Source organism: Acartia tonsa, chromosome 3, assembly GCF_053477335.1.
Source record: "Acartia tonsa isolate MP-2025a chromosome 3, ASM5347733v1, whole genome shotgun sequence".
NCBI lineage: Eukaryota > Metazoa > Arthropoda > Copepoda > Calanoida > Acartiidae > Acartia > Acartia tonsa.
The window spans coordinates 4,672,557-4,687,500 of NC_137262.1; the positions used below are offsets into that span (position 1 = coordinate 4,672,557).

Consider the following 14,944-nt stretch of genomic DNA (forward strand, 5'->3'; position numbering starts at 1 on the left):
TCAAGCTATTTTTCTAGCACCTCTATACCCCTTAGAATATATATCCCGTAGATGCTAGGGGCATAGCCGCTAGTGTATAATATAATAAGAGTAATGGTTTAATTATTTATAATATTATTTTATTTTGCATTGGTAGATAATGTACGTATTAACAGTAGCTTGACTTTAAAATAGCATTTGAAAAAATGGTATAATTGATGCTTAATAAACTCAGGAGTCCCAGTGGCAATAAGGATATCAGTGCGATTGTCAGATTGAGTAGCCACTTGAGACCTCTCGGGTGTAGCCCGTAGTGGTTAGAATATCACTTTAATTATAAAAGCTAACCTTATTTCAGAAGAGCCAAGTTTTGAGGATATTTCTAAACTGTCATATTCACAATCCTACAAAATATGTACAACATGTCAATATTGTAATTTCACAAAATTTGTAATTTTGTAAGCAGCAAGTCCGGTTTATTTCTTCTTTTCATAAAAAGGAATTCAATAAAATCTGACAGTAAAACACGTAAATGACAAATTTTAAAATGAAATATACCCAGTTGTACTAGTAATTGGTTTCAACAATTAAATTGATATTATAATTCGCAAAATATGTGCTAAAATTCAAATTAAAAGTAGACAATCGGAATCTTTGGTTCTGATAATATGCTAGATGCTCGTGGGTACAGAGAATCTTCAGCTAATTTGTCAGCTTTCTTTCTTAAAAAAAAAACAGCCTAGAAAATCATTTTTCTCTCATAGCCTTATAGACATCCGGACAGACATACAAAGTGAATCATAGAGTAGCTTCGGTATTAAAAATCCAACCTGATTATTTCCTTCGATATCGAAATGAGTAAAGTTTAGTGTAATTCTCCATTGGGGCGGAGCTATTATCTCCCAAATACAGTTCTGATACAAATATTTTAATATTTAAAGTTTTAATAACTAAACAATTAGGTAAAGAAATGTTGGCTCAAAAACTTTAGGGACTTTTATTAAATATTGATTGGTTGATTCAGAGCCAATGATTATAATTCACAGAGGGAGATAATTTTGATAATTAATAAATGAAATGTAGAGGGACAAAGTGTCTCAAAAATCAGCCATGTGACATCATAAAAATGAGGGATTAGCCATCCCTTTCTTAGGGTTTTCTTTCCCAATTCTCCTCTTATCTTCCTTATTTTTATAACGTCACATGGCTAATTTTTGAGACACTTTGTCCCGTTACAATGAAATGCACAACACTTTGTAGTCCTTGCTTTTTAAAATGTAGTGAGCATATTATGTAAATATTTTGATTTTTTGGTAAAAACTATATCATATTTGTACCTACCAATCTTTTTCTTGTTTTAAATGTAAAATATTCCTTGTTTGATGGATAGATATCAGGGAAAGAAGGACTGGTGATGGTACCATTACTGGCATCAATCAAACCACCGCAGGCATTTTCACATCTCCTGTCGTCTGAGTGTAGCTCGTACCCCAATCTACACTTACATTCATAACCACCTAAAAACAAATTCACATTGTTATACAGATATAGACAAACGGCATTAACGTTAATGAAAGCGTGCAAAACGTCATTCTAGCAATGCTAAAAAAGTTACATATTGTTCTTATATCTGGCGGGGTATATTGCATTTCTACAACCGCTAGAATTACAGCTAGATGTTTTGAAAAAACTTCCACATACAGTCAACGTTTTATAAATAAGATCTCTCATTAGTTGGCCTAAAGTTTTCGGAATTGACAAACCTTCAGTGTCCAAATTTTATTGTTAATATTCTAATCTAAAGAAGTGATAACTTTGTTTAGCTTAATTGAAGGCTGTAAAATTATTTATTGCACATTGTCTTATAATGGGTGATCAATTTTTAATCTACCTATCTACCCATTATAAGAGGTGCAGCTACACTATAACTAGGTATGTTTGTATTTCTGTATATCCAACTTCTTACCCAGTGTGTTGATACATTCATGCTCACATCCATGGTTAGGCGACTGGCATTCATCATACTCTTTCATGAAACTTGCTGAAATAATACAAAATGATATCAATTTTTGAATAGTAATACATTCCATAAGGAGATTTGATTTTTGGTTTAAACAACCTTTATCTTAGAGTCTCAATTAACTAAGCATGGCCATTCCCTTATTAATAATGCCACTTGTTTAACAAAGCAGCAAACCTTATTAGGGGGGGGGGGGGACTTGAACCCTAATAGACATTCTATTTCTTAAGGTTAATCTGATCATCTAATAATAAGTTTATTAAGGGAGGGAAATGTCATTAAACTGTAAATTAAACTAGTACCCAAAGTTTATAACACAATTCTGTTATATATTGGCCTAGAGCTTTGAGAACTTTTTATTTAATATTAATTTTAATTCACAGTAGGGATAGTTTTGTATATTACAATTAAATAAATTTATGGTCGTTTGTCTTATTCCTTAAAATCCCTGAATAAACTTGTTAAAACAGCAAGGAGCTTAAGTGTCTCATGTTTAATTTATTCTTATTTGAAGAATTAAACAAAGGGAATGATTTAATATAATGCAACAACCGTACTCTAAAACAGCAAAAGTGATTCTTAAAGTTACATAAAATATTGTATCACAGAATATTTGATATCTAGCTAACTATAGAATGTATTGTTATGTTAATGTTATTAAAAGACTTTAAGATTTATTGTAACACTTGCCAACAAGTCAAATACAAACGAACATGAAAAAAAGAATAATCAAATATTTGTATTTAAGGACCTACGCCTCTAAGGGCAGGGGTTGGGGAGAAAAGAGAATGATCAAATATGTGTATTAAGGATTCTAGTTGGAAAAACAAGGATGACAATATCCATAAGTAGCAAAGCACAAAAAATTGTGGATGGGAATACATAGAAGTAGATTTAAAGTGTATTTATTAAAATCAAGAATAGATTTATCGGAGAAAATAAACACGAAACCTTGTTTTATTTTGTATGATGAAGACGGTTAAAGTAAATTACATACTAGATGCACATAACAATGGGAAAAAATATTTGAAACTGTTAATGCAAAAAAGTTTTAAAATTGGACCAAAAATACCAAAGATATTGGGAAATATGTCAAACATATAAAAATAGCCAAAAACCTGATAAAAGGCAGTTTGGCTGCCAATGTTTCTTTTCTTCAAACGACAGGAAATTTAATTTTGATATCTGAAACTGAAAAAAATTCGAAAATCGGACCATAAACACCAAAGATATGGGGGAAAATGTGAAAAATATACAAAATAGCCCAAAACCTGCAAAAAGGCAGTCTGACCGTCATTGTTGTTTTCTTCAGACGACAGGAAATTTAAATTTGATATCTTTAACTGAAAAAGATTCGAAAGTCGGACCATAAACACCAAAGATATGGGGAAAAATGTGAAAAATATAAAAATAGCCAAAAACCTGCAAAAAGGCAGTCTGACTGTCATTGTTTTTTTCTTCAAATGATGGGAATTTTAGTTTTGATATCGGACCATTAACACCAAAGATATGGAGAAAATTTGGAAAATATAAAAATAGCCTAAAACCTGCTAAAAAGCAGTCAAACCGCCATTGATGTTTTTAAGTTAATTGTGCCCCTTAATGATGGGAATGTTGTCAAAAAATTTCAGCTCTCTATCTTTTTTAGGAGCCGAGAAAATTACGTTTCCCCCAATTCATTAATCACGGACGGACGGACATTGTGAATTATAGAGTAGCTTCGCTACTAATAAACTTTGTTAAATTGCTAATTCCTATGTGCATGAGAAATGACAAAGATTTGCTAATTAAAAGTTGTAAGAGAATAGTTTGGATTTGACTTGCTAGGTGGATCCTGGGCTGGGGATCATTATTCAACAAATTTTAAATTTATTAAAATCAATGTATAAAAGGAACAGGATTTATATCTGTCTGTGTGTTTGTACCGAAGGATCGATCTCGCTAACCACTAGACTGATATTGTTCTCCTTTACAGTTAAGCTTCTCAAAGGTCCAGAGAAGGTTTATAACTATTTTGGGAGAGGGTACTCCCAAGAGAAATCACCACTTGACCCTGGCCCCATTCAGCAATGACCTTCTAAGGGAAAAGTATATATCTAATATATAAACTTCATTGCATGATTTTATCTAGCTTCATCCCTCATTTTACATTTTTGTACAGTTTTTTGTTGTTGTTAATTTTAAGTATCTGTGTACCTATCTATTCGTTATACATTTTAAATTTAAGTTTTGCTTCCAAAAGAAAATATTTAAATAAATTTAGCTAAATGTTTAAGTCAATGTGATAATATTGTTAACAATGCTGAAAAATTGTTGTGCTTCTAGTATATAAATCACGAAGAATATCAAAGTCCCTCAACAGATTATGACGTCATAAGATAAAATAACCAATGAGAGGCCAGCATAAACTTTACCATATTGGTCAATGACAGTGTATACTGGCCTTTCATTGGCTATTCTATCGTATGACTTCATAATCTGTTGAGGGACTTTAATCATCTTCATAAATCACTAGCCTCTAGAGACATAGTAAATATATGAAATCAAGGTCAATATATATAGCTTCACTGAAAATGAGAACCTACATAATTTAGCCATTAGCTATATATTAATGGAGAGATAATACATTACTTCTTCATATTATTTAGCATCATTAGAAATAAGAGCAAAGATCATTCTCAATAAAATTACATACTGTTTACATAACCTACTGAAATGTCATGCCAACCAAATATTACAAGTTCTTATATCTAACTTTTTATCTGACATAACTATTGATAGCAAATTTAAGGTCTGAACTAGTATTAAAAACATTCTATATACATATTGATTTTTGTGGTTTTACTTTTCAAAATGTTTATCATTACTTATCTACATAAAACAAAAATAAAATTCAACCTTTAGAGGTAGTATTGTGTTGATTATTTCTCCTCTTTCTTTTTAAACGGACGAGCGATTGCACCCCTAGCATCTAGCGGCCCTGTATTGGAAGGGGTAAGGATGATAAAAAACAAAAGCCTGCCCGATGACTTAAATCTAAAAATAAAATAGCCTAAAACCATCCAAGAACCTACATGTTGCTTCCCTAAAGGAGAGAACCCAATCGGTATAATAGTTATCGAAATCTTAAGCTACAGGCAAAAAAAATATACTACGTGCAAAATTAACTCTGATGAATTGACCCATACTGATGAGCCCTAAAAGGGCGAAACACTGTGTCTATGGATATACTTTATATAATAGGATTACTGAATAACTGTCATCACAGTTTGATGTCGTAATATCAGGGAGGGAGAGAATATTGTATTTTTTAATTACACTAGTACCCAAAGTTTTATGATCACGTATGCTTATACGTTGGCTTAAAAATTGGGTACTTTAATTATTAAAGGGGTAGTTTCACTAAATGCATTTGAACCTAATTTAGTGAACCGCATATTTTATCCTGGTTAAATGGTTAAACTACATTTATATGGCATATATTTGAAAGAATTTCAACATTTTCTATCACTTAGTTTTTAAAATATCAAGACTTGAAAATCGTCTTAGTAAATTGCATGTATCACAAAAAGACAATTTTCAAGTCTTGATATTTTAAAAACTATGTGGTAGAAAATTGAATTTATTTCAAATATATGCTATATAAATGTGGTTTAACCCATTAAGGGAAAAAATATGCGGTTTAATAAATTAAATTCAAATGCATTTCGTGAAACTACCCCTTTTGATTATTTGTGACTAAACAACGAATAATTTTAATCAGTAGGGGTAATCAATCATTGGAATGTTTAAATATTTTTTGTCCATTGTCTTATCCCGTACGATTCCTGCTTTTTATGATGAAACAAGCTTTTTCTTTTAGTTTTATAAGTATTTAATATGATAAGTAGTTTATGTTTGCAAAAAGTATAAAGCTTATATCCCTACAAAACAGGTAAAAACAAAAATTATTAAAGCTTAAGTCCATACAAAGTAGCTTGATGTCTGTCCGTCTGTCTGTCCGTCTGAAGCTTAAGATCTTGGTAACCGCTGAACCGAATAGGCTCTACTCTTCAGGGAATATACATACTGGTCCTGTGGTGGTTTTAAGCTATTTTCTAAAAAAAATGTAAATCCCCCCCCCCCTCCAATTTTTTTTTTCCAGGAAAACTACTTCACATAAAATTACCTCTTAAATCTGCTAATACAATATATGTAAGTTAATTTGGACCACTTTGATATAAAATGTAAATTATTCGTTGCTTTAAATCAATTGTTTCATACTAGTAGTATCTATATTTTCAATCAATATTTTTAATCAACAGAAGGGGTAATAGAGTGTTTAGCATCATTGGGGATGTACAACAAAAATTAATAAACACGCCATCTTATTCGTTGGTTTCGAAACTTTGGGACTCTTATAATATCTTTAATGTTCAAACTTTTCAACAATTAAGGTAATTTAGTTTTTAATGATTTACATAAATTTATCGTCTATTGTCTTATCACTTATAGGGCCTTGATGTTTACTCTATTGCATGTAATAAGATAAGTAGAGTTTGCAAGTAAGTTCCTCAAAGGTTTTTTTTACAGCGAAGCTACTCTATAGTTTGCTTTGTCTGTCCGTCAATCCGTCCGTAACGTTATGGGGGAAAGGAAGAACATAGTTACTTATCTTTGAATATTAATATTATTGAATTAGAAATTATTCTTTACCTATTCTTTTTCCTTTCTATGACAATTGAACATACTCACTATGTTCGTTTGTACATGCATCATTTGCTTCGCTACTTATGAATGTTGTCATCCTTGTTTCATGCGCAATATCAATCTTTTCAATTAAAGTAAGAGCATCACAGAAAAAAAGCAAATAATAGTTATTTCTCGCATCGTATTATAAACAGCTTTCCGCGGATATAAAATGTATAATTATAAGATTCAAACTATTTTTTTTAGCCCCGAGATGCCGATTGTACATTTTTATATTCGTAGAAAACTGGATATAAAACGATGCTAGACATAGTTTTTTTTGTATGGATGAGAACCAGTTCTAATCCACCGGATTTTAATCGGTTTCGAATGAATACGAGAAAAAAAAGACAACATCCATAAGTGGAAATTAATTTCTAAGTGAGCTCAAAGCAGATGTTAAGCGGTCAAAGATAAAAATAAATTTATAAAAAAAATCACAAAACCTTGTACATGCGTTTTTATATGTTTTGATAGCATGACCGATGGACCAAGTACATGATATAATTGTTGATAACTGGTATTGGAAATCTAAATAAAAAAAAGCAACCGAGAAAATAGCAAAGCGTCGCGGACTGACGGACAGACAAACAGACTAAGTACATAAATCAATGACCAGACGAACAGATATATAATCTTTATTATAGAGTAGTTGAGCTTCTTAACATGTATGTATTTTACGCTAATATATTTAACTAGCGGCTACGCCCCTAGAGGGACACGTAAAATTGTTTCTATTTTAATTTTTTTGTCGATTTTTCTGGGGAGGGTGGTGGTACCCTCCCTCAAAATAGTTATAAACCTTCCCTGGACCTATGAGAAGCTACCCTGTTAAGGAGAACCCGATCGGTTCAGCGGTTAGCGAGATAACAGACAATCAGACACACAGATAGACAACAAACACACATCGTGTTACTTTATTATGAGGATTCTACATATTTCAGTTTTGAGGAAAAATTAAATAATTGCCAGAAGAAAAAAACTGCATCAAAGGTAAAAATCTAGGTAATCTTCAGGGATCTTAAGGGATAAGACAATGTTAGATAAATTGGTAAAATTTGAATTATTTTTTTGTAGATTTAAATTATAAATTGAAAACCGCTTGCATTAATAGATAGGATGATAGCAAGGGAAAAATATAGGAAGAAACAAGAAATGAAGTTGAAAAATATTGCGTCAAACTTTTTACATTTTGGCTTGACAATAATTTTTGGTGCATTCTGGGTTCATTTTGAAGGATGCGTAACATCGTTACAATCAATTTGAATGTACACTAACAACAAAAATAATAAAATAACTCCATTTTTAGATTCAAATTATTGGTAAAAAAAAACATTGAATACTAATAGTTTAGATTCTACTTATCTTAATTCAATAAAAGTATCCAAAATTTTTAAACCAAAAAATAAGGTAACTTGGTTAAACATTTTGGGTACCAGTGAAATTTACAGTTCAAAGTCCACTCCCTTCCTGTTGCCAATGTATGATAAACCTTGGTATGCTACGGATGTGAATGTACTTGTTTAATGTTTATTTATTATTTACTGCCATTTATACTTTTTCTCCTCCACATATTATCAGGAATCTACAAGGATAAGACAACAGGCGATAAATTTATGTAAATTGCAATGATGAAAAACAAAATTAATCCTACTGTTGATTAAAATTATTTGTTAAAAAGTTTAAACACCATTTAATTTAGAATTTTAAAAAGTACCCAAAGTTTATCAGTCAATCAATTCAAGATCTTGTTTATAAAACTTTGGGTACCAGTATAATTATAGTACAATATCCCCTCCCTCCCTCCCTGCATATATATATGTTACTGCACCAAAAATACTTGTATCATATTTTTTAATAAAGTTAAAAGTTTCTTTATGTGCAAAGCATAAAAAATATAACAGTGGCAGGTACATGTTTACAATAAAAAACACAATAAAAGCAAATTTAAATATTTTTTTTTGAAATAACAGTATTAATCAAAGTTTAGTTAAGCTAAATGAGCACTGAAATCTCACCCACCCATTTTTAAGAATAAATTAAAAATAATGGGTGGGGGGGGGGTTCTTATGCCTAACCCAAGCGATGGCACATAACACTGCAAGGCTCATACTTCGATGCTTTAACCTTGCAGGCTAAACTGAACCCCAACCTGACCTAAAGTATTAAACAAATCCGCCCCCCCCCCCACATTTTTGTTTTTAACTTAGTTTCAAAATAAGTGGGGAGGGGGTTCGGTGCTCAAAAAGGCATTTTTAGGGGAAAACTGATTATTTTGAAATTTTAAATTTTTTTTACTTCATTGTAACAAAAGTTTCATCGTTTGCAATAATTTTCCTTATCCTAGAAAAATGAAGAAAGTAAAAGTTTAGATAAATAGGATAATTCTAACCCCTAATGATTCCATTTAGAATTTGCAAAAAATGTTATTTTTGTATATAGATATGAATTTTGCTCATTTTTATGGATTATGTTTTGATGAAAACTATAAATATTTCATAAACAAGAATGACAACATCCATTAAACGCAAAACTTAATATCTCAACATTTTGACTTCCTAGCTGTAATTAAGTTGCTAAATGCAAGATTCTTATCAACAATATAATTCTATTTAGTCAAAAATAATACAAAAAACTTCAGTGCAAACAATGAAAACGACTTCTAATAGGCTAAAAAATCCTCTGACCAGAACCAAGTAACCTCTTTAAAAAATAACTGTTACAAAGTGAACAAAATACCTGAAAAACCAGCCTTTTGTACGGATCCATCTGATACAAACTTGATCCACAAACTAAAGTAAATTTTAATGATTAATTTTCAATTAATGCCTTTATATGCTAAAACTGTAATTTTAATAAAAAAAAACATCTACAGTTTTCCAGTGGATACGCCTCTGCTATCAAGGGGATCCATAATTGTTGAGTGATAAGGTTCACTAGTCTAAAACTACTTTCAGAATACAATTTTCTTTTTTTAAGGTGTCTTTCCTTCGAAATTGCTGTCAAGCTATCAACAAAGTAGTTTTTTTCCTATAACTACGGGGCTACTGAGTAAACAATAAAACCTAACATTTCATGGCCTAAAATTAGAAACCATCAAACAAATAATAGCTCAACCCCCCCCCCCCCCTACTTATTTTCATTTTTTTTAATAGGTAAGGGGGGGGGGTTGTCCTCAACATGCACTTTTGGGGAAAACACAAATAATTTTTAATTATGTTACCTATTTGTTGAGGATTTAATATCTTTTGGCATCTTGTATCCGCAGTAGGTACCAATCAGAGGAGAATTGGCTGTTTCTCCATCTCGAATCTCTGCCAATTGTATTTCATTCATTAACAGTAATTATAACAAGGATAGCAACGTAGATAAGTAGCGAAGCACAAACAATTACTGGACAAACGGACAAATTTAATTATAGAGCAGATACTTGGGTTAAAAGATCAAGAATACATATTTATACAAAAAGGAAACCTTTTCATATATTTTTGTATGTTTTTTATTATTTTTTGTAGCATAACTGACAGACCAACGGACCAAGTATATTATATTGTGGATGCTTATCATTATTTAGGGAATCTGCACAAACTTTTTCACGAACCTACATAAGAGGTAACTGATATTGAAGGCTACAATATATATACAACTTTCCAATCCCTTAAATATTTTATAAGAAATTCAAATATGAATGAATGTTGAATGAAATAAGTTCCTAGATAGTCATAAACACAGTTGTCGTGGTTTTCTATCTCAAAAGACTGGAACTTCAGGGCAACATGGAATTCTTCAGATACCCTGAAAATACATTTTTTCTCTTACTATAATCATTGTTGAGTAACGCATATTCTAGTTTGGCTTCAAAACCAATTGATATATCCTGGATTAAAACCGGTTCACAGCCATATTGAAGAATCATATAACGCAGTATTACAGAAATGTATCAAGAATATAAAAATAAAAATCATGAGATTACAATTTTTCAATTTACTAGCCGCGTAAAGCTGTTTATAATACGATGCGATAAGTAACTATTTGTATAACTTTATAATTGTGTTTTTGTTAAGTAAAGCAATAGATAAGACACATGTATAATCTACTTTCAGGTATCTATCTGGTTGTTTCCCTCATAATGCATTTGGACCACACAAAAAAATCTTTTTATACTTATTTTAGCTTCGGATAAGTTAAGTAAATTTCAATTGATCCTCTAAGGGATCAGGGAGTAAGGGAGGGGACAATGGGCAATTAATTCAATTTAAGAGTATTTGCTGAAAGACCTTGAAATCCAGATTAATCCAGAAAATATGTAGGAAATTTTAAAGAGAGAGTTAATACAATACAGAAAACAATAAAATAAGAAGAAAGTTCCAAGAAAAAAGCATTCATTTGAAAATTATATTACCAGCACATCAGACTGAAGTAACCATTATGTAATTTAAACTAGAAAAATCTACCTGGAACCCATTCAACCCATAGCCCCATAACCCAAAATTTATTTGGATTCTTAAATTGTTTATTAAACAAATATCACAATAAAGTTTTTATCTATGAAATGATATTTTCTGAAGAGAAAAAAATTGTTAAAACCAGCCACATCATAACAAATTAAGTTTATTGATACTTGTCTGCAATATTCAAAACTAACAAATGAGTAAGCGGCATTCTGTGCGCTAGTATCCAAAGTCAGTCAGAAACTGCTAAATTCTTGCACATTCCCTTTAAGCCAGTACCCAAAAATTAAATATTTGATCCATTGTCCTCCCCCTTACTCCCTGCACAGGGATAGTACTATGAAAGGATAGGAAATCGCAAGGGTAGAGCCTCCCGCACAGTGGCTAACAATATGTTCTTCTCTAATATTGAAATAGGGTACAGGGGGGGGGGGGGGAGGGGGGAGGTTATTCGTCGAAAAATATGTTTGAAGCACCACTAATTCTAATTTACTTAATTAATCAATCTTAAATATTTGCCTTTTTCTCGATTAATACATCTTGCTAATTTCTTTTAATACCTCTACTCTATTATTTTTCAAAATAATAAATGATGATCAAATAGTAAGAAAATTAATCAATTTTGTTTTAATAGAAAAAAATAGATTCAGCAAACTAAGATAAAAATTTTTTTTGTCAGTTTTCAGTTGCAAATTTATTATATTTTGTATGACTGACCCATTTCAGACAACTACTAAGTTAAATATTTTTGTTTAAAAATATTTTTTTTATATTATAATAATTTTCAAACTATTGAGAAAATTATCCTTGCATTGTTGAAATTTCTCAAAAACTAAATCTTAGAAAAATTGAATAATAGTTATTTCTCGTATCGTATTATAAACGGCTTTCCGCGGATATAGCCTTCGGCACCACGGGGCTAAAAAAACTAGTTTTAATCTTATGATTGTACATTTCTATATTCGTAGAAAACTGGATATAATACGATGCTAGACATAGTTTTTTCGTATTCATGAGAACCGGTTCCTATCCACCGGATTCAAATGAATACGAGAAAATAATTTTTCCCTTCCTTAATAGAATTTGAGTAAAAGTTATGAAGACATCATTAACTAGCATTCATGGTTGTCAAATATCAAAGTTAAATAAATTACTTAAAAGCAAATCCTATAATTTTTAAAATGAGCCTTAGGAAAATTTGAAGGTTCGATAATAATTACCATCTTTTTTACGTTTTCTCTTTTATTTCGTATTTTTATATATTTTTTCCTCCTTATCTCCTTTGTCTTTCTCCCCTTTTTTCCTTTTTTCTATCTTTTCCTCAGATTTTTTTCTCTTTTTTCTAACCTATATCATCTTTTATTTTATTTATCTATCATTTTTCTTTTCTCTTTCTTTCTTTATATTTTTTTCTCTTTCATTTCACCATCTTTTTTTTGTTTTCTCTTTTATTGCATTTTCTTCATCTTATTTTCTCCTTCTTTCCTTTTTTATCTTTTATTTTCTATTTTTTCTTTTTACTTTTTTTCCTTTTTCTATATATTATTGCCATATTTTTTATATTAATTTTACCATCTTTTTAAGGAAGAAAAAAGCATTATTAAAAGTAAAAATATTTGGCGTTTGTGTTTATTGAAAAACTCCATTAGTTTGAGAAGTGATAAGCTTCTGGGATTTTCATCTCAATCATTTATTTTCATAAATCAATTTTCCTTTTTTCAGCTTTCCACAAAAAAATTAAGTTAAATCTTGTTTCATTGAAATTTTTATAACTTTTCTATAATTAGGGTCTGTAGGTTGGAATTCACATTTACGTAAAAGACTTCAAACATAAATATTAAGCATAATAGTTATAAAACGTTGGTTACCAGTATAATTAATAGTCCATTGTCCCCTCCCTCACCAAATTAATAATATTTAAACTAACTTTATTTTCCAAACACATTCTTTGCTTGGTTGATAATCTTCTGGGAAGTTTGGAGACTCCAAAGTGCCACTCTCTGCATTAAGCTCACCTTGATTAAAAAAAAGATGACAAGGATGATGCGGTAAAGAGCAAGTTTCAGTTGTCATCATAATGAAAAACAAAGAGAGATAGAGAGATAATATGCATTGAATCATATAACTTAATCTTTTTTTTAAATTGAAGTATGACCGACAGGCCGACTGACCAAGTAATTTGTATACTGGATAATAATTGGAACAAAAAATAGCCGTCTATCTTGAGTGGCAGTCGATAAAATCACATTGCTCCAATAGCAATACGGACAAGCTGATAGACAGACAACGTTTATAAAAGAGCAGCTTTGCTTCCAAATATTAATGTAGAGGAATCAAAATAATATTAAGTTGTTTCAAAAACAAATATTCCCTTTAAATATTGAATTGCTAAGAATTTGCTATTATAGATTAATTAAGAATATAAGTACCTAAACAATTAAGAAATATTAACAATAGCTGGCACTATCCCACAAAGTACCTTAGTAAGCACTGATACCACCCCCCCCCCCCCCCATTATTTTGAAATAAATTGAAAGTTAGGGAAGGGGGTAGTTTCTCAATTGTCTGTTTTTTTATTTTAGGCCAGGCTAAGTTAGGTACAGACCCCGTAGGGGTTAAGCATACTAACTAACCACCCTCCCCTTTTTAAAATTAATTTATAATGGGGGGGGGGGGGGGAGGGGGGAGGGGGTTATCAACGTTAAACCGACCACTTGTGGTAAAGCACCAAAGAGCTAAATATTGTGTAGCAAATTGTTGTATTAACTTTTAGACAAAAGGAATTAGAACAATAGAATTACTGATTATATACTTAAGCTTTTGTCTGCGAAAATAATAATGATTCAACTATTTTATCAAGATTTATCATAATTATTTTCATAAACGAATATATTAATCAAATGCTAAATCATTAATAAAAACATAATAGAAGCATTGTAATTGTCAATTATGGGAATATACACAAAAAAAACTTTATTAATCTTTTCTAATAGCTGAGAGAATCTCACTTTTAAGGGTTACTCATACACACTGACAGACCTTAGCTATAGAATATGGCACACAACTGTTGAAACTGAATATTTACCTCCACAAATGGCTTCATATTGAGCAATAAATCCTTTATGGTCGGGAGTTGTTTCACTTGTCATGTAGGTCAACATTAATCTGGATCCTAAATAGATAGAAGATAAAGAAAGATAGCTAGATAAATAAATCCTTTATGGTCTGGGGTTGTTTCACTTGTCATGTAGGTCAACATTAATCTTGATCCTAGATAGATAGATAGATAGATAAATCCTTTATGGTCTGGGGTAGGTCAACATTAATATGGATCCTAGATACATAAATAAATCCTTTATGGTCGGGAGTTGTTTCACTTGTCATGTAGGTCAACATTAATCTGGATCCTAGATAGATAGATAGCTAGATAAATAAATCTTATGGTCTGGAGCTGTTTTACTTGTCATGTAGGTCAACATTAATCTGGATCCTAAATAGATAGATAGCTAGATAAATACATAATTTATGGTTTATGGTTGTTTCACTTGTCATGTAGGTCAACATTAATCTGGATCCTAGATAGATAGATAGATAAACAAATCATTTATGGTCTGGGGTTGTTTCGCTTGTCATGAAGGTCAACATTAACCTGGATCCTAGATATATAGATAGATAAATAAATCCTTTATGGTATGGGGTTGTTTCACTTGTCATGTAGGTCAACATTAATCTTGATCCTAAATAGATAGCTAGATAAATAAATCCT

At 30.9% G+C, this 14,944-nt stretch overlaps 1 protein-coding gene across 2 annotated transcripts in view; it reads right to left on the bottom strand.

The window, feature by feature from the left end:
- Positions 1-14,944, bottom strand: part of tok (tolloid-like protein 1 tolkin) — a 118,394-nt gene that overhangs the window by 24,107 nt on the left and 79,343 nt on the right. For both annotated transcript variants that reach the window (XM_080152366.1, XM_080152367.1), the window contains 9 exons: positions 14,264-14,350; positions 13,106-13,193; positions 10,440-10,522; positions 9,951-10,041; positions 9,467-9,519; positions 1,946-2,020; positions 1,354-1,496; positions 810-893; positions 328-383 (listed from right to left, as the gene is read on the bottom strand). In XM_080152366.1, coding sequence (XP_080008492.1) covers positions 328-383; positions 810-893; positions 1,354-1,496; positions 1,946-2,020; positions 9,467-9,519; positions 9,951-10,041; positions 10,440-10,522; positions 13,106-13,193; positions 14,264-14,350 — 760 coding nt within the window. The remainder of the gene's footprint in view (positions 1-327; positions 384-809; positions 894-1,353; positions 1,497-1,945; positions 2,021-9,466; positions 9,520-9,950; positions 10,042-10,439; positions 10,523-13,105; positions 13,194-14,263; positions 14,351-14,944) is intronic.